General features: G+C 42.5%; 1 protein-coding gene across 6 annotated transcripts in view; it reads right to left on the bottom strand.

Annotated features, from left to right (window-relative positions):
* Window positions 1-25,561, bottom strand: part of nlgn2a (neuroligin 2a) — a 264,100-nt gene that overhangs the window by 1,753 nt on the left and 236,786 nt on the right. For all 6 annotated transcript variants that reach the window (XM_082526502.1, XM_082526500.1, XM_082526498.1 and 3 more), the window contains 4 exons: window positions 11,858-12,043; window positions 7,035-7,300; window positions 1,212-1,365; window positions 53-419 (listed from right to left, as the gene is read on the bottom strand). In XM_082526502.1, coding sequence (XP_082382628.1) covers window positions 53-419; window positions 1,212-1,365; window positions 7,035-7,300; window positions 11,858-12,043 — 973 coding nt within the window. The remainder of the gene's footprint in view (window positions 1-52; window positions 420-1,211; window positions 1,366-7,034; window positions 7,301-11,857; window positions 12,044-25,561) is intronic.

The raw sequence follows: 25,561 nt of genomic DNA, 5'->3' as shown, positions 1-25,561 counted from the left end.
GTCAGAGAACATACAGTAACGTGTACAGTTTACACTACGACATGAGGCCTACCCAGTCTTTGCGAAGTTAGTCCAGTAAGTCATGACCACAGCGCTCAGCATCACATCGTTCTTGGAGAAGTTGCACGGGAACAGGTCCGTGGCACCGATCATCGGTACGCCGAACACGTAAGGTATCTCGTCTCCGTGCGCGGCGTCGGCCCACTCGGGCCGCGTCTCCGTCTGGCAGTGGTGGTAGAACGTGTAAAAGTAAACTGGGGACTGAAACTCAGCATGGAGTTTGGCAGTGGCCACAGCTGGTGCCACCCACTGGTGGTCCGTAAACAGGGCCAACAGAGTCTTCCGCCGCATGTCTCCGTTGTCCCTGTCCGCCCAGTCTGTGTACATGAACTTAATGGTCTCCCTCAGGATGTCTTTGCCTGGTGAAGAAGCACAGGAGGGGACAAAAGGAGGGGGAAGAAAGATAAAAGTGAAAAACTGCTAAGAGTAAAGTAACAGCAGTGCAAGACATTTTTTAAGAGATCGGTCTGATCAAAAGATGTGAAACCAAAGCAAATGTTGGTGAGATGAACCAAGAGCCAGGAAGCGAGTGAGAAATCTAGAGAGGAAAAAAAATAGTCTTTCAGATAACAGAACGAGTGACAGGCACAGAGAGGAAGCATGACTGCATTATCCAAACATGTCTGTACTGTGACTGTGGTCCGGCTGTGACGGGTTCGCAGGCCGATCTGTCAGAAACAGCGACGCTGAGATTGGGAGCCGACTACCTGGGGGATGATAGCATTACTGCCCACAGAGCCTCAAAGGTTAAGGCGCAGACACGCCGTGATGTGGATGAGTGGCTCTCTTTAGCACGCTTGTCTTGTTTGATGCACTTCACTGGGCTCACATGTTACTGATTCCATTCTTTACTCGCATGTTTTAAACGCTTAAAGCACTTTCACAGGTTTTTATATTCTTTTGAAAATTCATGTGAACTCAAGCTGTCAGAACTGTAATGTAAGCTTTGATAATTGTCCACATTTGTCATTTTGATGATTATCCGTTTATTTTAATCCATTTATTACAGTAAACAGAAAAAAATAACAGATCAACAAACGCGGCTCCTAATAAGACAAAACCTGATGATGCTGCAAAATGCAGTTAAGTGAGAGGAGGCTGTAAAATGGAATAACTGAAAAAGTGGCAGTGTACAGAGGTGGCGTCCTCACCCTCTGGGTATCCGTAGAGGTTGTCAACAAAGTTGGAGATGGTGTAGTCGAACGCCGCAGCTGAGATGCCGTCGTTGTCCTCACTGTCGTCCACAAACTTCAGCCCCTCTCCCTGGTTCACTCCTATCAGGATGTCATAGTTTAGGAACTCCCCCTGGTGGAGAAAATGAGGAAGAACATGCTGAGTGCTGGAACAGAGCCTGTGTGCATCACAAGTCTATAACAGGAAGTGCGGCTGAAACACAGCTTTGTGCATTAGCAGCATTTCATTTCCCAGTAAACAAGTGTACAAACTCAAAAAACATATTCCTTTTAAAAATGTGCAAATGTGAACAAATCAACTTGTTAGAGATCTTCATCTCCACTGTAAATAAACAACAAGCCAGAAAAGAAGAAAACTGCACCAAAGACCAAGAAATTCTTCTCATCAGATATTGAAGCTTCTTTCCTGTGTGACATAAAAAATAGGAGACAGATGTTTGTTTGTTTTTTTGTTCTTTTTAACTAGTTAAACACCCACGCCCAGAAAAATGGTAAATGGCCTGTATTTGTATTGCGCTTGACTTAGTCCCTAAGACCCCCAAAGCGCTTTACATGTTCAGTCATCCACCCATTCACACACTGGTGATGTAGCTACAGCCACCCTGGGGTGCACTGACAGAGGCGAGGCTGCCGGATACTGGCACCTCTGACCACCACCAGTAGGCAACGGGTGAAGAGTCTTGCCGAAGGACACAACGACCAAGACTGTCCAAGCCAGAGCTCGAACCGGCAACCTTCCGATTACAAGGCAAACTCCCAACTCTTGAGCCACGATCGCCCAGTGGGGACATTTCATTTTCCAGCAGGAAGCTTTTTGTTATAGCCTTTAGATCAGGGGTCGGCAACCTGCGGCTCCGGAGCCTCATGCAGCTCTTTAGTCCTTATAGTGCGGCTCTGCGTGGTTTGGGAAAATAAATTAGCTGAAGTGTGTTTTATTTATGCCAGTTTTTTTTTTACTTGTAGTTCTAAATTGGAAGATTATTGTGATTTTGCAATATACAAATAAAATTATATTTTGTTATTTTTTCATCGCTCAAAATAAGCATCACACTCGCGGAAGCCGGTGTACCCGGCGAAACGCCGTGCATTTATCGAGCCTTTCAACCCCAGATAGGCCAATTATGGCTCTTTGGGTCTTAAAGGTTGCTGACCCCTGCTTTAGATGAACAGAGTTTTTTAATTAAATACATACTCTTTAATAAATGTTCTCTTTTATAAAAAGTAGGATAATTTAAAAAAACTTTTATTATACCTCTATTAGAAAAAAAAACTGTCTTGTTTTCTGTTGTCTGTTATGTAATATTAGGGATGTTTGTGACAATTAATTTCTTCATCGGCTGGACTAACCAATAGTCCACAACTAGGAAACAATGAAATTTTAAGTTAAGTTTGAAAACAGTTTAAAAAAAAACACCCCATTCCAAAACGTCTTGTGACAATCTCATTGGCTTAGGGAGTGATGATGTCATAGAACTTCATCGAATCTTAAGTCCTTTGATGTTTTTCCTTAAGTAGGGGTGAGAAACAACAAGTTTTAGTTCGTTTCAGCAGCATCTGTGTTTGCAGCCTACAAAACGTTCACCACAGAAACATTTGGAAAGCTCTTCAAAGTCATCGTATAGAAACTCCAACATGTTTCCAAGAAAAAAACAACCAATTCAAAAAGATTACGCCGCCTCTCCTTCCTGGCGTGGCCAGCCAATTTCCCCAAATGGCATCTCATCCTTCCAAAGGGCATTAGAGGAGAGTAGGAAGGAAAACTACCTTCTCCAGAAAAAAATGCAACAAATTGAAGAAGAAAAACATCAACTGGAGGACAAGTGTAGACGAATGGAAGCCCAAAATAAAGAGCTGGAAGAAAGACAACAGCGCCAGCCGGACATAAACATTATTAATGAGGGCTGGGGAATCAAGTTTGCTCAGGCCCGAGAGCAGATTGTGCACCTCATTAAAGAAAACAGGCAAAAGAGTGCAGAACTAAAAGAAATGACCAACCAGCTCCAAGACAAGAAAACGATGACTGATAAGATACAGCGGGATCTCCAATACATGGACCGAAAAAATCGGCTCCTCCAAAGACAGCTCCATGAAGCTGTGGAAGAAAAGAATAAATTCCTCCAACAGAAGGAAGAGCAGGACAAAAAGCAACAAGACATGCAGCACAAACTGAAGAGCATGCAGGAAAAATACCGCATGCTGAAAGAAAGCCTGGATGAAACACTGCGCCAAAATAAAGACCTTCTTCAACAGAAAGAGCAACAACAAAAAAGACTGAAAGAAGGAAAACGCATCGTCCAGGACTTTCAGTCTAAAAATCTAAAACTGCAAGAGTTTTGTAATCAGCTGGAGGACAAAGCAACTAAAGTGGAAGAAGAAAGGGACAAACTGGAGAAACGGTGCTCACAGATGCAGAAAAGGATCGATCAGATAGCGAGAAACAACTCCGAGCTCGTTAAGGGGCGTTTGGTGGAATTCAATAACTTGAAGAGTGAACACACTCAAATGCAGTCACAAAAACAACAAGAAGACAAAATACATGAAGACAAAAATCAAGAAATCAAGAAAAGAAAGAAGCAGTTAAAAGACAAGCACAAAGAGGTCCAACAGAGAAATGCAGACATGCACAAGGACAAGCTGATACAGGAGGCAACATCCAAACAACTCAAAGACAAGCTTGAAGAACAACAAGCAGCATTGGAAGAGGTGGAACAAAGATGTGAGAAACTTGAAGAAAAACCACTTGCAGAAACCATCGACGAGCTGAGAAATCTCATCGTGGAGAAAAAAGCGCTCGTGGAAAAGTGCATGAAAAAAAAGAAAAAATGGTTCCACTTGGTCCAGAGGAGAGACGCTACTGCTTCCTCACCTGATGTAGCCTCGTCTTGCTCCACCTCTGTTAACCCCCCCAACCAGTCCCGGCAGTTGACTGTCCCCTCCTGAGCCTGGTTGTGCCGGAGGTTTCTGCCCGTTTAAAGGCAGTTTTTCCTCCCCACTGTCGCCAAGTGCTTGCTCAGAGGGGATTGTTGGGGTTTTCTCTCCTCTGCCTTTTTTCTTCATTTACTTGTTTAACTTCTTTCATTATTACTTCATTTTACCTTGTTTCTTCATTTTGCCTTGTTTCTTCATTTTGCCTTGTTTCTTCATTTTGCCTTGTTTCTTCATTTTACCTTGTTTCTTCATTTTGCCTTGTTTCTTCATTTTGCCTTGTTTCTTCATTTTGCCTTGTTTCTTCATTTTACCTTGTTTCTTCATTTTGCCTTGTTACTTCATTTTGCCTTGTTTCTTCATTTTACCTTGTTTCTTCATTTTGCCTTGTTTCTTCATTTTGCCTTGTTTCTTCATTTTACCTTGTTTCTTCATTTACTTGTTTAACTTCTTTCATTATTACTTCATTTTACCTTGTTTCTTCATTTTGCCTTGTTTCTTCATTTTGCCTTGTTTCTTCATTTTGCCTTGTTTCTTCATTTTACCTTGTTTCTTCATTTTGCCTTGTTTCTTCATTTTGCCTTGTTTCTTCATTTTACCTTGTTTCTTCATTTTGCCTTGTTTCTTCATTTTACCTTGTTTCTTCATTTTGCCTTGTTTCTTCATTTTGCCTTGTTTCTTCATTTTGCCTTGTTTCTTCATTTTACCTTGTTTCTTCATTTACTTGTTTAACTTCTTTCATTATTACTTCATTTTACCTTGTTTCTTCATTTTGCCTTGTTTCTTCATTTTGCCTTGTTTCTTCATTTTGCCTTGTTTCTTCATTTTACCTTGTTTCTTCATTTTGCCTTGTTTCTTCATTTTGCCTTGTTTCTTCATTTTACCTTGTTTCTTCATTTTGCCTTGTTTCTTCATTTTGCCTTGTTTCTTCTTTTACTTGTTTAACTTCTTTCATTATTACTTCATTTTATCTTTTCCTTCATTTACTTGCTTGATATTCTTATCTAAATAATAAACCAATTAAATTTATCCTTTGAGTATTTTTCATCTCATCTTTACAGAATCTTTCCAAAACATTTTCAAACATTCAGATCTGTCTTTTATTTTCTTCTTGAAACCTCATAAATGGTGAACTAAAAACCCAGAATATGGTTTGAAACATGGTTTCAGCTGAAAGTGGCACAACATGCTTGAGTGAGTGAGTGAGTGAGTGTGTGTTTGTGTGTGTCAGGGTATCACTAGTTAGGTCATCATGTTTAGACTCATTCACTTCAAATTTATTTAGGCCAAATCTTTAAAACAGTATCATTTCATACACATTTTCAATTCACTTCAATCGCACAAATGCAGAAATAATTATTTGCAGTATCTTATTTATTATGAGAATGTCATGCCTGATCATTTGTACCTACACCACCAAAAATGGGGTCAGAAGGGAGGAGATGATGTTTAATGGGTTATAAGAAAAGGTCAGAAATATAAGTGCCGACATGAGCAGTGTCCACAGAAATCTCTGAATCTCAGCTCAAAGCTCAAATAAACCATTTCTACAACCAGCAAACAAAGCAAAGACACCAAACAGTTAAAAGAGTAGTGACGTCACCACGAATCTGTGGTCAGGTAATATCCATGTTTTGATTGATGATTCTCTGGAGTTAAATGTGAACCGAAGCATATTTTGGGTGTTATATGCTATTAAAGACTTCAATAAAATAATCTCTAATTAATTAGGTGTGGGAAATAAAAAAATCAAAATTTTCTATGTTTGAGTCACAGTAACTTTTAGTTACAACACTTTCAAGCACTTTTCAAACCTTGAAAAGACAATATTAAACTTCAAGCATTTTCAAGGATTCCAAGACTGACTCTTAAGGCCATGATCTTCATCATATTGCGTGTTCTGCAGGTCACGGCTTCAGGGCCGATCTTTTAAAAGTCTGCAGTGTCGATTAATGCATAGAGCTGCAAAACTCACACTTCTTCCTCTCACACACAATATGTCACTGTAGTGATTTTCACGTTACTGCTTTCTGCACACCTGTTTGATTTTTTTCACCTTACATAAAACACTTCCCCCGTCTCCAAAATGACTTTCACATTAATGACACTGACTGCATCTGCAATCTCTTCAGAATGTAGCATTTATTTAATCAAATAATAAAACTTTTTAAGAATCTCTTTTGTAATTAAAAATCCTGGTCAACCAGCAGTGGTTACTTACACTAATAATACATTAAATCAACTTTTTCAGTTTTTCACTTAGAAGATGGTCCAAAATACCATCTGGATGGATGAATAAAGAAGAAGAAGAATTTTTTATTCTTGTCACATGAAAATATTTCAATCAAACTGAGAAGAGAAACCTGCTCTTTGAAAACCTCGACGACTCTCTGTCAGCTTTGAATTACAGGATCACATCTTGCTGCTTTAAGGTTCTGTTCCAGCTTAACATTTTCCAGGTCTGACTACATTTAGCTTATTTGCTACTGTCTCTTGTTGCTTCCTGTTTCATTTTGGTAGCGATTGTTGGAAGAAAACTGCTCTCCCAGTTAGTTTTACTTGTCCCAGTCAGATCGCTCTTTGTCTTTATAGTTGTGTCTCATCTTTGCGTGTACTTGTGTTTATACTTTTCTTTAATAAAGTCTTATTTGTTTGCTTTTTGGGCTTCTGGCGAACACTCATGGCAACACAAGAGAAACTTCTCAGTGTGTCTAAAGTATAACACCCTGATCATGTACATCACCAACACTGCAGTTATTTTGGTTTCACGTCACGGCTGATCCCAGGAGTTCTCACCACTTTGCTTGGATAATAAAACACAACAGAGATGTGCGGCTGCTGTTATCAGACCCTCACCTGCTGCATGAGAATCTCTGGATCATCAGGAACTACGTCTCCGTCCACAACAGGCCCAAAGGCGATGTGATAGCGGGCCGGCTGGATGTCTTGGTCCACCAGCTCTCTGAAGTTCTTGCGCCTCAGGCAGTCAACCAGGTCAGCCGTCTCTGCGTAGGTGCAACCCACCTTCCGGGCCAGGATCTTGGTGTACTTGAGGGGTTGGTAGTTAACGGACCAGCTGGAGATGGCTGTGCCACTCTGCGCTATGGCCCTGTGGAACAGACCTGAAAGAAGACGTGGGAAAGAAAGACATTTTGGTGAGGTTCAGGGCAGAGGGAGGATGCCTGATGTATAAATCACATAACTTTCTTTCTGCTAGAGAACTTGATTAAAAATACAGTTTAACAATTTTTCGTCATCACGTTTCTTACTAGAGAAAAGCTGGTAGACACAGGATGGGACTACAGACCCAGAGCATCACTGACGGAGCATGTTATGGAGCTTTAGCTCCAAAAAGTGGAGGCAGGACTGGGAAAAAGCTCATCTGAGATGTCAAAAGATCTATTTTTTCCTTTCTTGAGCTGCTTTTCCCCCCCTCCAAGCTTCTCTTGGATGTATTTTCCCCTCTCTGTCTCCCTCTTTCTCTCTCTCTCTCCTTTAGTTCTGGCTGTCCTGTGCTGTTTAAACCACTCAAGTGGCTCATTAAGGGGGCCGCCTGGCTCTCTCTCGTTTCCTCCCGGGCTCCCTTTTTTCTTTCTCTCCCTTCTCCTGGGCCGAAGATTGGTCAGTTAATTATTAAGCAGAGCTGCAGAGCCTTCTTTCCCTGGGAAATCAATTATAGTAAGAAGTAGCTTGGAAACAGCTATACCTACATATCTGCACCGAGAGAGGCCGAGGAGGGGAGGAGAGACAGACAGAGAGGGTATATTTTATTCGTCTTCAAAATCAGTTTCTTTGTCGCTCCTTTAGTGCCTCTTGCCTTCGCTGCTTGAAACCTTGCTCTACTTGGCTGCTGCTTTTTTCGTATTTTCCATTTCAAAGCATTTTATTCCCTCTTTCTCCTCTTCAGCATAGTCTCCTGTTTCTCATCCTGTCCTTGTCTCACTCCTCTTAACTGTGGATGGATACTGATTACTGTCCTCTGCCTCCCTCTAACCTTCATATCAGTATCACTAACAACCCCCTCCCTACGTCCTGCTATCCGTCCTGTAAGCCTCTGATGTCAGCCCTGATCTGTGACACTGTGTTGTTGACATGATTGGTGTCCATTAAGTGTGAGGATGACAGACTCCTTACCTGGCACCCTGGTGGAGAGGAGAAGGGGGGGGAGGCATGACAGACAGGTGGCGTCTAGTGGACTGATGTAACGCCATTAGATGCTGATGAAGAGGAAGATGACGACGGGGTGATGAGAAAGCGCAGGCATGAGGACAGACAGGTGACAGTGAGGGACGGGGTGAGGCTGGTTGTCAGCAACAAGACAAAAGGGGTAAACAGCGGCATTCCTCGGTTTTTAAGGTTGTGCTTTAGATTTTTTTTATTTTATTTGAGCTCATGTTGGAGCTGGAACGTAATCATTATGGATTAGCATTAATGCTAGAAGCAGAGCAAGTTAGACACTATAATTAGAGACATCTCTGGAGCTCATTCACACAGAGAAAGAAAATGTGAAGAAAAGGTAACATTTTACATTAAAGCACATAAATCTACAACTGACAAGCTGCTTATTAGCATGTTAGCGACAGAATGGCTCCTCATCAGTCACAATGTTTATTAAGCATTAACGTCTAAGTCTGCATATTCTGCAACTAGAAGACCATTTAGAGTTTCCTCACTAACCTTCTTATTGCTGTTTAATAACTGCTGAGCAACCTGTTAGCCATGGGCACGATTTGACTTTAGAACAGGGAATATGTTCTGAGTTAGCTGTAGTTTTGTGGTCAGTCACCCACATTTACTACATGTTATTAATCTTGCAGGATGGCACCACCACCCTTTAACCCTCTCAAGGCAGGCGTTGTAAAAGCTAACAACCTGATTACCCCACACACATTTTATGAGTTTTTTTTTACTCAGAAGTACCACTGCAGGTATTCTTTTGTGCATTAGCAACAGAAACTTAATTTGAGCCTGAGAGGGTTAAAGGGCTGTACACATGGAACTAGTGGTGTCATGGCAACCAGCGACCAATGACTTGTAGTCACAGAAGTACTGAGTACTGAGGTAAACATTCCACATCCACCAATGAGAACAAAGAATACCTCTGACTAACACATGACAGGGCTGTGAAACATACAATCTTAAAAAGTTAACTATATAAATAAACATGAAAAATGATATGCTAGCAAACAGACTTTACACATCAATACTTAAAATCATCAGTCATAGCACTCATACTTTAACTGTTATTTACTGTTGTTATGCAGTAATGACAAGGTTTTTAAAGGATAACTGAACTAATGGTCATGGAGCTGTGGAATATTGCCATGAATTGTAAGCTGTTATTACATATTTTCATGATAACTAATAAAGAGACCAGAAGCAACTAATAACAATAATAATAATGGATTGGATTTATATAGCGCTTTTCAAGGCACCCAAAGTGCTTTACAATTCCATTATTCATTCACTCTCACATTCACACACACTAATATGGACTTATAATTAAAATGTGTATTTTTATATAAAGTATTCCCATTAATAAAACTAATAATAATAATGAAAGCACGTAAGTTACAATAACCCATTTAATATTAGTCACTTTGCGGGATGTCGGGCTAGTTATTTACCTCTTTTAACTTATGCTAATCACACCATGACTTAGCAACACAAAGAAAATACAAACTTTTCCCTCCAAAGTGTTAAAGAAGTGAAGTTACCAGGCTTTATAGGTTATATTTGTGTATATGCAATCAGACAGGGGTGCTCAACAGGAAAGTCTGGGGGTGGTCTGGGTTAATGTGAAGGGTTAACAGACATCAGCGGTAATTACAGACATTGTGTTAAACAGATACAGTGACACAGCAGCAGCGCACGGATGCTCATTCAAGCTTTGACAACACATTTGTTTTCAAGGCACATCTACGCCGACAGAATGAGTCAAAATTAGAGACAAGTCAGACGTCTGCTTGGTGCTTCAGACACGCACGCACACACACGCACAGAGCAGTAATTGAAACAGATGCGTGGTTGTGTGAACACACTCTCTAATCTCTCTTGTTCTTCTCACCCACCATTTCTTTCTTGTTTCTGTCCTTTGCAGTTTGTGTGTGCGAGACGGAAAATGAAGAGAGGGGAGACATATTGAGGGAGAGTCCTCGAGCAGCCGAGAGAACAGAGGAGCCACGACTGGAGGAGGACAGCTTCAAGAACAGCATGATCAAAGGCGGCGAGCGCGTGACCGTTTGGCTGCGGATCGTCGGCCACGCTGATCTCAGTTCCGATCAAAGTCGATTGGTCTGTCGGCCTCTGTCTTTTGGCGGTGCGGTGTTAACACTTAGCCCTCGGGGTTTGTTGTTGGTAATGGGGAGCACGAGGTCAGATAGATGTTGGATTTTCAGTGGAGAGAGAGACTTCCTGCTGCAGAGCAGTGAAGCGCGGACAGAGGAGCGCACGCCAAAGGCAGGTAATTCAGGGTAATGCTGGAGCTCCCATGCCATTTATCCTCCAAAGAAATGAATAACATAACGTGGATCAAACCTCCGCTCGCACATTAGCTACACGACTGCTTAAATTGTTCAGTTCAAAGGACAAACAGTGTTTTCCTTTGGGGATAAAGGTGTCAAGTGAACATCACAGGACTTAACTGTTTCTGGGCTGGAAGCTATCCGCTGTGCTTCTATACGTGACAATCATATTTTACATTAAATAAAACATGGCTCACTAAAGAGAGCTGAACTGACTGACTGAGGACAGAAACTTTAGTCATTCAGACAGAATGTACGCAAAGGACAAAAATATATTAGTCGAGAAATGTATGTTAAAGGAGGCATGGTCCTCCCCGGTCTCTAGCTGAACCACACATCTTTCCGTAGTCTGACATGCTTCACATTGTGTGACGCAGCAGAGCACCACAGATGTGCAGAGGACACAAACTGCATCAGTTTGCTGTAAATGAATAAAACTGCACAGATAAACAACTCTCCATGTTATTCACTAGTCCAGAGCACAACACCTTCATCCTCTATTTCATTTTTTGTTGCGCCTGGCCTGCACACATCTGGCCACTAAGCAGAGTGAAGGTGTGATTTATAGCGACGGATGTTGGTTCATTTAGAGTTTTGTCTCTGTGAAAAGAAATAAACGACGGGAAAAAACTACAAATTTTTAAGCTTATCAGATCCAGCCCAGAGTAAACGAAATACGTGAAACTGATGTTGGTTTTTGAGAGTTTTTTCTTCTTATGGCTCTGTGTGATGTCAGAGACAGCAAAAATCCTTGATGCAGTCATCTCAGGCACACAGCTATGAGCCAAGAAGCTCCGCCCTCCTGCTGTTCACACCTTCTGTTTATAATAAGACGACAATCAGAAGAAAGTTGGTTTAAAGAAAGGGGGATAAGAGCTGAAATGGCTGTTTCAGTCTGAGGATGAACAGAGGAGCTGCACTCTGGTCCTCTATAAGACATCGCTGATCCATTTAAAGCATCTCCACCAAAGTCTAAGAATGAAATACAGAGCTGGAAATAAGCTAACCTGGCCCTCTTTGATCATTGATTTAACAGGGTGGATCCAAGCTGGTAGCTGGTAGTTAATGTTGGTTTAAATAAGAAAAAGCAGCAAAGGTGGTGAAAAGATATTAAAAAAAATATGTGGTGTACGAGGAATAAAACATGACATTTACCCTCAGAGTGATGCGAGAGGATGAGGAGGTTGACACAAGAGGCCCCAGCTCCAGAGCCGAAGATGGTGATCCTCTCCGGGTCTCCGCCAAAGTGGCCTATGTTCTCGTTGAGCCAACGCAGAGCCTGAATCTGGTCCAGCAGGCCATAGTTCCCCTTAGCAGACTGATCTCCGGTGCTCAGGAAGCCTTATGTGTGGGACACAAAGATGGAGGGAGGAGAAAGGTGAAGGAGTGTTTTCAGAAGAGGAGGGGGGAGGATGGAGGGGGATGAAGAGAGAACAAGACAAGATGTTATTGGGAAGTGTAGCTTTAATATTTAGCATCTGTCAGGAAAGTGATTCCCACTTTGGCCTGTAGCTCCACTTCTGGGAGGGAACTGCAAGATTGTAGAGAACGAGAGCGCTCGAGTGTGCAGCACCATCAGTCATCAACAAGGAGTCACAGCCGGTGCACAGAGACAACAAAGGGAGTGGCACAAGCAAGTGCTTTTTCAGCCCCTCTCTTAATGACGTTTTCTCTCTCTAATGTCATTGAGCAGCAACTTCTGAACAGACCTACTCAGAGTACGACAGCCGTGTGTCTGAGGAACGTAGGAGGCCCTGACCTGAATCGTACAAATAACCAGATCAAATATCATCTCACATGATACGAAATAGAAAGAAGACCAAACAGAAACATTTACCTTCACAGGCAGAAGATTGTAGGACAGAAAAAAAAAGCGACACAGGTGCCACAGAAAAATGCATGAATATTCAAGTTCAATTAAAGTACCCCAGCAACTCAAAACACATGCTGTGTGTATCCCATCACACCCATGAAGACTCTGAAATGAGCAAATGTCTCAAAGGGAGCGATCTGAATTAACTGAGAATGTGGTCTGATTGGAAAAGCCAAAGCTTCACAGTTCCTTACATGCATCCTCTCATGAGCTGTGCAGGGGCCTAATTTGCATACATAATGTGAACTATACATACCCCGAACACCTCCACTCTATGCATGCAGCACTGTTAGCGCATTAATTATTCATTCGGCGCTTTGTCTGATATAATTGAGTTTAATTTCTTCATTGTACCTCATAATGACACAGAATGCTGTTTTCAAATCAAATTCCCCCCGCGGAACGATAAAGCAGCCGACGCTTCCCGAAGTTTCCCCGTAAGACGACCGTCCCGTTTATCAGAGCAGCCGAATAATACCTCGCCCTTTATGACGTTCGCCGACATTTGCCTCTCACGATTACTGGTAAGTATCTTCGATTGTTCCACCAAAGACCTAAATCTTTCCTATTTGAGTACCCATTAACCGGCAGCCCCTGAGATCCTAACGGGACTTCTAATTAAAGCTTTATTAAAGACAGGTGCACTGGAAAGGTCATCAATTAAGCTGCTACAGTGGAAGCTGAACACTTGTATGCTGGTAGCTGCTCTGATCAGCTCTAACACAAACATACAGTATGTTATCTGCTATGGGTGTCTCAGTAGTGTTATCAAGATAAACGGGAATTTGGGAGCCAGCACACCAACATAAACATTTCTTAATTTATTACACATTTAATCTGCTCAGCGCTGGTTACACTGTGAAACAGCTAGGCCCGACTGTATTTATGGGGTCTAATCATCTGTCTGTGGAGGAAGAATAAAGGAAGGAAAATCTAAATAAAGACAAATAACTCAAGCCAAATTAAAAACTAAAAATACAACCAAGAACTGTATATATTATGTTATAATTGAACAGGAATTATTAGGTATATAAGTGAGAGGGGGGTAAGGGGGACTTACTAAGGGCTTACACATGAGGATGTGCTGCCACCTTGTGGTAAAAACAAGAAAGACCACCTGCATTTTCTCCAAATATCCATCACATACTACAGAAACACATGCTTGATATTATGGCATGACTATGTAGTGGCTATAACTGAGAAATCACAGAGAAACCTGATAATAATTATTAAACACAAGAACATCCAAAGAATTACAGTAAAAAGAAGACAAGTTATTGGAATTTACTCGCATATTCGTCTAACTACACACCAGCGAACCTGCTGCACCTACACGAACGCATTAAAACTGGATAATCAAACTTCTTTCCATAAACCCTGAAGCCCCCACACTGGCGGAGCTGCTGCTGAGGAGGGAGGGCGTTTACTGCTCCGAGAAAGGTGGTGAGCTCATTACTGTCCACATGAATCCAGCTCATGGAGAGATGAGGAATATGAAGTTTGTTGCAGGGCGAGGGAGGGGAGGGGAGGGGGGTGTTACCTGATCACCTTTTGTGCATGAATATTTCATTTTAATTGCACTGCACCACAAACGAGCTGTCGATGCTGCACAGAGTTTACGGCAGTAACCAAACTAATTACGTCAAGTACATAATGAATCAATATTTTCCTACATTCTCTTTCGTTTTTACAGTTCACCTTTACGATCCATAAAACAAAACAGATCAAAGTGCGTCTCGAGAAGCATCTCATTCCATTACGGCTTTTGTGCTGCTCTTAAAACACCACAAACACTCACAAATAAGCAGCATGTTTGGGTGCGTTAAATAAGCCGAGCACAAACAAGAGGCAAATAAGCTGCCTAATGCCCTACTGTAATCACCATGATATATTAAACATAACCAATTATGCTAATGAGGTCATTAATTTGGCTAATTACTGCAATGCATAGCAATATTTCTGTGTCAGCACAGTTTCTTGGACAAAGAAGAAAAAGAGAAAGCTCTGGCAGCAAAGTCCAAAGGTGGGAAATAATCATTATTGTGCAGCTTCTTGAAGCATCTATTATCACAGTGGCTGCAAAACAGAGAAGTGGGCCACACAGAGCCAGCAGACACCCCAGATCCTCGTGTTATCTTTCATAACAGCCGAAGCCGCCGTCTTCTCTGCACCTCCACGCTGCGTCCATCTGACAGAGAGACAGTGCACAACAGCAGGCCACTTCACCCGTCCTCCCCCCATCTACCCCCGTCTGCTCTAATCTGATAAAAGGCTTGAGGAAAAAAAAAAAAGAAATCGAGGAGCTGGTGAAAACGCAGCAATGCAAGATGAAAGGCGCGGCGCCGCATGAATAGCCTTTAAAATGGCTGTGGTAACGAACAGTGGTTGGGGGGGGGGGGGGGGGGCGATGAGGGAGGGGTAGAGCGAGGCAGAGATGAGAGTAAAGGAAAAGGCGAGGAGGATAGTGGGTGTTCTGTGAGCCCCGGATAGAGGCACAGTGTTTCATCTGCCTCCAAGACACCAGGGGTTGGTTCACATACACACACACGTACACAGAGGGACACTGATCAAAGGCTGACGCCACAGAAAAGACTGCCTCCTTTTCTCTTTATCTCTCTCTCCTCTCCCAAAAACACAGGCCGCACACAACACACACATGTAAGCGCGCAAAGACACAGGGATCAAGCGAGTACGTACTGTAAGCACCCCTCCAAAACGCTCCACAGACTCCAAAGTGTGCACGCACCTCTTCGGGAATTGTGAGCACATGCACGGCAAACTGTGGTGCATCTATCCTGCACAAGTTTGTTGTTTGTGCGCAGCTATTTCTGTCATTATGATCTGTGCGTACAGGTGACAAACAGCACTCCTCACAAACTACATGCCGCACAAAGCCAATGTTAGAGGGTGACGCGGGTGCCAGGCAGCAGAGTAATTATTGTTCATCAGGTGTGTGTGTGCGTGTCGCTCAGAGAAATGAACAGATGTGGTGGCTCGAAGCATCTGAATAATGTATAGGACACACAATTTCAATATGTGGCCGCGCACACCCACACACGCGCACCGCTGCCTGCTTCTTTCCGAGGTGATGAAAGCCACCTGTGTGCTGGATAGACTGCACATCCCCAAACTGTTTCTAAGTGCATAATTCCAATTACAGCACCCCATATTTTATGCCACCATCGCCGAAGCTGGAGCGCGCGATCATCCCGCCGCCACGTTAAACGTTTTGCAATTTTTCAAAGGGTCACGCTGAGTGATGCAAGGAGAGGAGGAACGATTTGGAAGCAGGAGAAAAGGGGAAATGAGAGCGATTCCCCTCATTTTCTTCGACAGGCTTAAAAAGGAGCTCTTTTTTTTTAATCCTCCCACAAACACCACTTTGGCTTAGACACAGCGATTGGCTAAGGGTGATTCGCTCCGCTCTTCTCTCTACTTCCCTTTTGTGCTGGCTCTCTATCTAAAGTTGTTATTGCTATTGCCAGCCTGTGACAACCAAATTATCTGTGAAATTATTCAGATTTTATGCCCTCTTACTGGGCAGGACCCCTGTATATGTGAGTGTGTGTGTGCTGAGATGTGTTTGATGCCAGTCCTTTCCTGAGCAGAACAACACACCAAATGAGAGGGTTACCTGCTTAACATTAGAAGCAGGGAGTTCAATTCGCGGCCTTCCTAACGCTTTATTTTGTATTTATCCTCTCCTTCTTATCGCCCAAATCCTCCTTTTCTGTAACAGTCACGTTTGATTGTTGAGAAAACAAACAGCGGCGTGTTAATGGTGATGTAAAATAAAACAGCGGCCTCTCGTTTTTAAGTTATAAAGCTTTGAATCAATCAAACCCTATTTTGTCACGCTGCCAATCAATGCTACTATATTCAGTAATTACCTCTCTGCCGGAGTCTGCGGTTTCTGGGCTGGAGTCGAAAAACCACTGATGCATGAGGGCTCACAAAAATCACTGTATGCATGGATCGATCGGGCCCAGCATTACACCCGTCTGATACCGTGTAGGTCCATCAACACAGCTCTGATTCAACAGGGCGAAAAACGGGACCTGTGGGGGTGTCCGGTGATGTCGGGCACGAGGGGAAAAGCAACTGATCCTGATGCTTCCCAGCAGAACATCACATCGTTATCATTCATTTTAACTCTTCATCTCTTAACAAAAATCCACGCAGAAGGACACTAGTGGCTGTGAGGTGACCCAAACCCAAACTGAAATTCAGCAACTTGTAGCAATAACGGGTAAAATAACTGCAGCCAAGTGAAGTGGGGAGATTTATATCAACCTATTTTTGAGGTTACCAAAGTAGTGTGTGAAAAACTTTACATGTTAACAGGTTTTAGTTGTCTCAGTTGCTGATTGGTTTATGATCCGGCTTTACTGATAGTTTACTGTCACTGGCATCGGCCTCAGGGTGGAACCTTTTAACACAGATCTGTACTGAGGTACTCCTATCGCTGCTAAACTGCCCCCTGAAATCATTCAGCAAACATGGGGTAACTTTTAACATGGTGCTGAAACAGGAAGTGGAATTTATTTGTTAGCAGAGAGCTAGATTTACTGAGTGGGTCAGATTAGCGTGGCACTGCAGTAACCAAGAAAAAAAGAAAAAAAGCTGATGGGTGATACTAAAAAAACTCCTAAACAAAACACCAATCTGTGAACACAGAAGCAGCAGGTTCATTTCAATAATGATCAACACAAAGAACCGAGAGCAGTACAAATTAGCGAGTTGCAAACGAGCAGACGCGACGAGGTAGAGCTCTATTAACAACAAGCACCGATTGATATTTGTAATCTCACAGCACATAATAAAGAGCAAGAGCAGGTTTTAGTCATGAGGACAGGCAGCGGGAGAAAAATGCACATGTTTGGATGCAGGAATGAAGTTTTCCATCAGAAACTAATAGGGAGCAGGCAGGGTCGGAGATGGTTCTTCAGTCTGTGTCTGACAGCTGATGGATGTCCAGTAGAGCACAAACTATTACATGCAGTGCAGACATGTGAACATCACACTCATCTGGTCGCAGCGGATGGCCCCGCCCCTCCCTAAGCCTGGTTCTGCTGGAGGCTTCTTCCTGTTTTTCTTTCCCACTGTTGCCAAGAGCTTGCTCATAGGGGATCATCTGATTGTTGGGGTTTCGTAGTGGCTTGAGTTGACTGCTTTGGTAATTTTTTCAATGAAACTGAATTGACTTTCTGTGTGATACTGCAGGAAACTCCTATTAGCCTAACCAACCTTCACTCATATTAACGGCTGTATTCTGACAGACATTTTAATAGAAAATATGTGAAGGACAGTGAGTGAAATGCTGATTTGTGATGCTGAAGAACTGTACACCCTCATTTCACAGCATCTCACCTGTCATTCCAAATAAATGAATTCTCCTAGTGGCAACTGCGCAGCCGTATGAAGGTCAGGTAAGAGGTAAGAACAATAACGTGCACACATGCTGTTACCTCAAATACTCAAAGGTGTCAGCAAATAAACCAGGACATTTTTTTTTCAAGAATCCAACTTTCCGTGTTTCGTATTTGAATCATTAATAGTTGAATATGCATCACCTTTTTTGCACTCTGTCTCTCTCCTCATGGACGCTCCTGCATTCACTCTTATGTCATTCATTCTTTCATCTGCCGCGTCCCTTGTGGTTCTGACTCTTTTCCTTTCAGGGTTGGGTTTGGAGCTGGAGCTGCTAGCATCTGAAGTCCTGACACTGGTGAGAGAGAAACCAGGCCAGCTCCCAGCAGAGCACGACCATATGCACACAAGCGTTTCTCGTAGCCTTCAATCTGCCCATGCGGGCTTCTGTGTGTGTGTTTGTGTATGTGTATGTTAAGCATGAAGGGGTGTGATTGCTCTTGTTTTTGTCACAGGCCAGTCCAAGTGTGTCAGAGGGATACAGACGAACACACACACGTGCACACATACACACACTCGGTCATACTCTGAGGGAGGATGGCAGCAAAGGAGAAGTGGCTGACAGAGACAGAATGAGTCACAAAGGGACAAACACAGTGAGAGGAAGTGAGATGATAGATTGCCAGGTGTGTGTGTGTGTGTCCACAGGGATGAGAGAAAGACCAGTATCTATTTCACTCTTCTTCTTTAACAAGAGTCTTTATAGAGTGGAGGTGTGCGTCTATCGATCAGGTTTTGTTGCCCTGTGAACACTTTTAGAGCCCTGAGGAACAATAGCTCATCCTCCTCATCACACACTCCCATCATGAGCTCTCTCCGTGTTGTGTGTGTGCGCCTCCTTGTCTCCTTTTCTTTGTGTTTCTACATCTCTTCTTCAGCTGAATTCTTTCGCCCCACTCCTGTTTATCTTTCATTCAGCTCCTTCGGGTGTGTCCGTCCCCGGGGTCTTCCAACCAGTCAGAGGGTAATGGCGGGTGAAATAGGGGTGCCGTGGGCCAGATCGGACACGATGTATAGTATAGTCCAAGCTGTGTGCATTGCACTAGCACACAGCTGCAGTAAGTGTTTTTAGTCACCGGCACGGCTGGCACAAGAACACAACACACTGAGTTTCTTTATTCGCTCATTTGCCGACCCGTTCACAGGATGCGACGTTAGAGTCGATTAGTGTGTTCCATCCAGAAAATGCAATAATTGTTGGCTTGAAAAGGATTAAAGCTGTGTAGAAATGTTCCAGGTATTTAAAAGCAGTGAAATTGTGCCTAATGAATCAATGGTTGACCTTAACATGTCTAATTGTTTTCATGCTGAACTTTAAAATCGTTAAAAGGCAGAATAAAGAATTACAAGTGTCAAACTGAAGCAGCAGAGGATGAGATATCCATATGGCGCGTCCACACTGGAAGCCAGTCGCTGGTTCGCACATCACTTTGAAGCTGATGTCATTCCAAATAAATGAATTCTCTGGTTGCCGTGGATGTTCCAGGCTCCAGTTTCCTAGGTGACTCTTTAATGTATCTACTACTAGGTCATGTGTCAATCAGCACCACTCTTCAGTGTCACTTCAGTTGCTCGGCTGGAAGACATTTTTTAAAATCTTGGATCCCGCATGTTTCCGGCTGCCAGCCGTTATCTTATTTGCTTGAAGTTTTGGAATGTCGTTCACTTTCTCTGGTCTCTTCCAGTGCGGATGCAGATTTAGTTTACAGAATTGTAAAGTTCCTCGCCTTCTTCAAGGTCATCATCGTGGGCAGAGATGCAAATGCTTGCAGCATACCTGCTAGTTTTAGCATGCTATGAATCTCATTGTGATGAATTGGGCTGGTTCATCTCTCACCTGCTATCTGCAAAAGTCTGATGTAGTTACACTGCAAGGTGCATGTGAGCAAGTGATTAGATCTAAAAACAGTAAAGACTGAGAGCTGCACAAGGAGACAAAGCTGAAGGGAAAATTCAAATCTGCCACAACTTTTTTATTTTTTGCATAAAGCTTTGGTGTTTTTACCTTCAATAGCTTAAGAACCTGTAATTCTTCCTGAGAGCATCTTTTATTAGCTCCTCGTTGCCTGGTAAATGCCAAAGTGTACCAACTTCATGCCCCCAGTGGGCACAGCAGGCGAAACAGTTAAAACTGTGCAAGCTACATATCGTTAGCTTCATAGCATAATTGCCTAAGTCATTTGACTAAGTCAATGACTTAGGCACTTATGCTATGAAGCTAACGATATTAAACCTGACATAACCCCGAAGACATCGCTGGAGATCATTCTCTCCACTTTTAGCAAGTTCCTCCAAACCCTTTCTACAACTATTCCTGCAGACTTGAAGTGTTTAAAACATTTAAGGGCAAATAAAAAAAGGCAACACAAAGTGCCAAAACTCAGCTTCACAGAACTAACGTCTGGATCCAGCCCGTGGGATAAACCACTTATACAGCGCTCCTGTGTCGAGACGCAGGGAAAAAGGAGCGAGACGAGAAAAGTGGGGAAATGAGGGGAGGAAAAACAAGAGCTAATGAATCCCCGAACTGGTGTCCGCGCCTGCTCCAGCAGCAGCAGCTGTGCGGTGGTTAGATTTACCGAGCAAAACAAACAAACAGCAAAAATAAATGGGTAAACACTCCTTGTGGGTCTGCGGGGGTCTTCGAACGCGTGTCTCTCGGAGTATCCGACTGTACTTATTTGTATGTTTATCTGCATATTTATCTGTGTCTGTTTGTGTGCGTGCGTTTAGCTAATCACAATTTCACAATTTCACCCTCTTAGGCTGCAAGTGGAATGAATGGATGTGAATCTGTGGAGCTAAAAGTAAACCCCTACTATTCCACTACACGCTGGCAAAGTTGTGAAATACTTCAAATGGATCCCATGCTGGGTTTGGCCTACATACTGTAACTCCACTACACTGCACTGCATATAGCCAATGTGCTACAATTTAGCTGAGCTCGGGTGTTGTTTAGCTGCAACCGTTGCCACTTTTTGGAGTCTTGTTAATCAGACCATGTTCCGCGGCGTAGCACAAACGTCCCCTAACTATGTAACAAAAAGCAAAAGAAAAAAGGCGATGACACAGACGGGCTCTGTTCTCGTTAACCAGCCTCCTTTGTGCAGCGTCCATAAATCAATCTGTTATTTACTATTGTGGAAGAAGTTCTTTCTGTGTTATGATGCATCACTAAATTGGGCTGAGAGCGAACAGATAGTCCTACAATTTTCACCTCAATGCATGTCAATGAAAAGGGACCGCTCCATATCTGCTCCTTTTGAAAATGTGTTTGAAATCATTATTCAGCTGCTAACCTCCATCTCAACTCAAAGAGCCGGCCTCGCTGGGGGAGTGTCAGTGTTAATATGCTCCTCTGCTGCAACCGCTTAAACCAAACCTCTCCAAGACTCACTCTGAGCTAACCAGTATATCGTACGTCTAATTCTCCCTCCCTCGCACACACACCTGTACGCATTTGTTTTTACACGACCATCCCACCCTTTTAAAGCACAACAACTCTGAGATGTCTGATGCTTTCCACTTCCGCGGTGTTGTAATTAAAATATGCAAATGGCATCATAAAATGTGTTTCACTTTAATGACTCAATGGCAGTAGTGCCCGATGCCTTCGGCTCTGAAAGGTTACCGTCAGATAAGACTGCTTCACATCAAAAGTCAGGCTGACACGAGCCCGCGTGTTTGAGAGACAAAGGGAATTCTGGGCTTTATCTCCGGCTCATAAAGAAACTAATCTGACTTCTGCCTCTGAAGTTTGCGGAAGACAGCTTCTCAAATCCCCCTCGTATTGCTCATCCTCGACGCAAACACTTCTGCACGCGCGCACACACAAACACACACAAGCTTTCAATTACTTTGACCTTCTATGTATTTTTGAGTAAACAACTTAGATAAATAATGTTTTGAAAAAATGCTGCACTGCCAGCTCCCACGCAATTTGGTTGTGTGTCTAGTTTCACACACACAGACAATATTTTGACACAGTCATAGGGCTTAAACCCGGGAAAATTTGTGTGACTAACACATGTTTTGCTGTGTGTGTGGGGAGGTCCTCCCCCAGGAAATATGTCAAACACGTAATATTCTGCATTCTTCTTTTTTTATGTACAAATTCATTAATTTACATCAGGAACACATTATTATTTGTTCATATCATAAGAAATATTGTTCACTCGGCTGCTGTAACAATGTGAATTTCCCAACTCTGAGACTAATAAAGGCTACCTCATCTTATTTTATCGATAATGAATATTCAGTGTTGTTATGATTTATGTTACTTTGTTATTTGTTTGTGCAACTGAAATAATGACTTCCTGAATAATGTACTCTATGATGTATGGGGATGCTGGCACGTATAGACTCACTGTTCAGAGCACTGTCTCCAGCTACAGTGTAAATAAAGGTTTTTTTTAAGTAGGCATACTGCAGGGGTGTCCAGCTCCAGGCCTCAAGGGCCGGTGTCCTGCAGGTTTTAGATCTCACCCTGGGTCAACATGCCAAAACTAAAGTATTAGTTCATTAGCTGCCTGTAGCTGCCTCCACCAGTGTGTGAGAGTGAGAGTGAATGAATAGTGGCATTGTAAAGCGCTTTGGGTGCCTTGAAAAGCGCTATATAAATCCAATCCATTATTATTATTATTATTATTATTAGCAGGTCTCTGGAGAACTTCAAGATATGTTGAGGAGGTAATTTAGCCATTTAAATCAGCTGTGTTGGATCAAGGACACATAAAACCTGCAGTACACCGACCCTCGAGGCCTGGAGTTGGATATGAAATTTAGCGTCTATAATTATATACACTGTTGCATGTCAGTAAAAACAAATAAGAATATTTCCCACTGATATATATAATGAAATAAAAAAAATTCCATATTTCAACATCTTTCAGCAGATCAACAGATCAGAGTTCATTTGATGTTTGGTATTCTTAGAATCATCAACGATTATGAACAACAACTGTGAATCTTTATGCTCTGCTCACATTATTTCCATAAACTCCAGAAGAGAAAACTAACTACACTAATGTAAAATTAGTTATACCCCTTTGGAAACAAAAATGTTACTTTTACAGTTCACTTAAACTTGCTTTGTTAGGTACACTTTAATGCCAGGTTGGACACCATTTTTCCTTCAGCACTGTCGTCATTCTTCACAGCATTAATTCAACAACATGCTGGAAACATTCGTCACAGATTTGAACATTTATTATGTTCAAGAAACCAGTTAGAGATGACCTGAGCTTTGAGACATGGAGTGTTAACCTGCTGGAACTGCGGTCATAAAGGGATGTACATGTTCAGCAACAGCACACAGGTAGGCTGTGGCACTGAAACAAAGTTCAGTTGCTTCTAAGCAGTTCAAAGTGTGCCACACCATTACGCCACCAGCATCCTGAATCGCTCATACGAGGCAGGTTGGGTCCATGCTTTTATCTTGTTTATGCCAAAACCCTACCATCAGAATGTTCCAGCACAAACGGAGGCTAATTAAAACCAAGAAACATTTTTGCAGTCTTCTGTTGTCCACCTTTGGTAAGCCTCTGCAAACTGTAGCATCATTTTCCTAATCATAGCTGAAAGGAGTGGCTACTCCTCCCCTTCCTAGTAGATGCACTTAGGGTATGAATTTGAAAATCCTACACCGCCTCCTTTTCTAAGTATCACATTCACAAACTTGAGTGTCCACGCCGCTCCGTCTGAACACTCGGCAGGTGACGACAATATCCCATCAGCCTTTTACGGCTGAGGAATAAAAAACAAAGAAAAGAAAAACCCAAGAGGTAAAAATACACCAAAACAGTAACAAACAGCTACAGTCCCCAGTGAATACTGAAAGCGTACATGAAAATCCCATCACACTAACAGCAGGATAACAGAGGTAGAGTGCATAAGCACGTACTATCAACCTGAAGTTAAAGGCTACTGGAGAGCTTCCATTATTTCTCGCAATAATAATAATAAACAACAACAAATAAGTTTGCCGAAGGCTTTTGTCAGAGGTGATGTTTTTCTCTCTTCACTGCATCACTTACAGATGGAAAACGCCCCTCCTGCGTGAGAAGCCAGATAACGCTGTTTGTCGACCTCGTGATGTGTGCTTTGTCGTATCGCTCCGAAAGCACACGGGGAAAACCGTGAATGAAATCACTCTCGGGAGGACCACGCTCGTCTCGCTGCATGATCAACTCACAAGACGGGTCTGTGTCGGGAGCACATCTATCACATCTGTAACGCGTGCAGAGGAAGTACCAGAAGATGATTTAGAATGTACAAATGGAACAACATGAGACTGTCAGAGGAAACTCCGTCATTCCTCAGCGTTCGCACTACTGGAATAATCGACTTCATGTATGATGTAGCACACGGCAACCAATTACATCCAGTGTTTTCAATGTTCAGCCTGCGGGCCCCGGCAATGTTTAATGTGACGACAAGGAGAGAGCGCAGAACATTTCATTCATACCCTACAATGATGCAGCAGCACAGAACCAAAGAGAGAGCACTCCTCTTCAGTCTCATAGAAGATTGACGTAGCCACTATGACCTACATCCACTTTGCAGCTTAAAGTCTCAGCACCAGCGTTTGATTTCTTTTTTTGGATGTAACCATATTTAGACTAGAGAGTGACGTAATCAAGAACAGCAAGCTTGGTAAGCGATCACATTCATAAACTGTATGGGTACAAAACATAAACACATAGAGACAAATGCTGCTAATTAGTGCTAATAGTTTAAAAAAAATAATTTTAATTGAAGCACAAGCTTCTTGGATGAATTTTACTTGAAGTAAAACACTTTATTTGACAAATAATTAAATTAAAAATGCCTGAAATAGATCGAACAACAGAAACAACGTGTATGGTTTAGGGACTTGAACTAGCTTCTACAGCTCCAAGCTTAAAGACTCAACACAATTAAAACAGGCGCGTTATGAAAAACGTCACCGAGCATTCGGTTATTATGAAAGGGGGAAACTATTTATAGTTAACATAGTATTTAATACTTCAACAAGGGAGTCTAAACGTATGACATGATGACAGCCCAGTTATCACAGCTATGCAAAAGGCAAACAGAGAATAAAGTAAACTCATCATCAGATAGGGAAAAACAACAAAAGATTGAATGTTGGAAGTCTCCAACATCTAAATGAAAGAACTAAACAATCTGCAGTGCAAGCAGTTACTGCAAGTATGTGTCATTTACCTTCAAAGACAATGTGGTATCTATTTCTTCTCCCTCCCACTGTCTCAGTGTTATTGAATGCACTGGCCCCTATCTCTCCTCTAATTCGAGGTCTTCCAAGACAAGCCCAGGCATGAAACCTCCATCATGTGCACGTCAGACTGTCCCTGAGCTGGTGACACCACAACTCTGCTGACAGAATACAGTACATTTCATCTCCTTTCTTCTTTCTTCATCACACTGCCCATCACTCTTCCCTTTTATTCTCTGAGCCAGAATAAACTGCGGGCCTGTCTGTACACGACAACTGTCTGAGCTTCTAAATGACCCAATAAATTACCTGCTGTGTTCAATGGAAAGGAATTTTAATT

Source organism: Aulonocara stuartgranti (genome assembly GCF_965226115.1).
Source record: "Aulonocara stuartgranti genome assembly, chromosome: 3".
NCBI lineage: Eukaryota > Metazoa > Chordata > Actinopteri > Cichliformes > Cichlidae > Aulonocara > Aulonocara stuartgranti.
The sequence above is the reverse complement of the archived record's forward strand: the minus strand, read 5'-3'. Positions and strand labels throughout refer to the sequence as shown.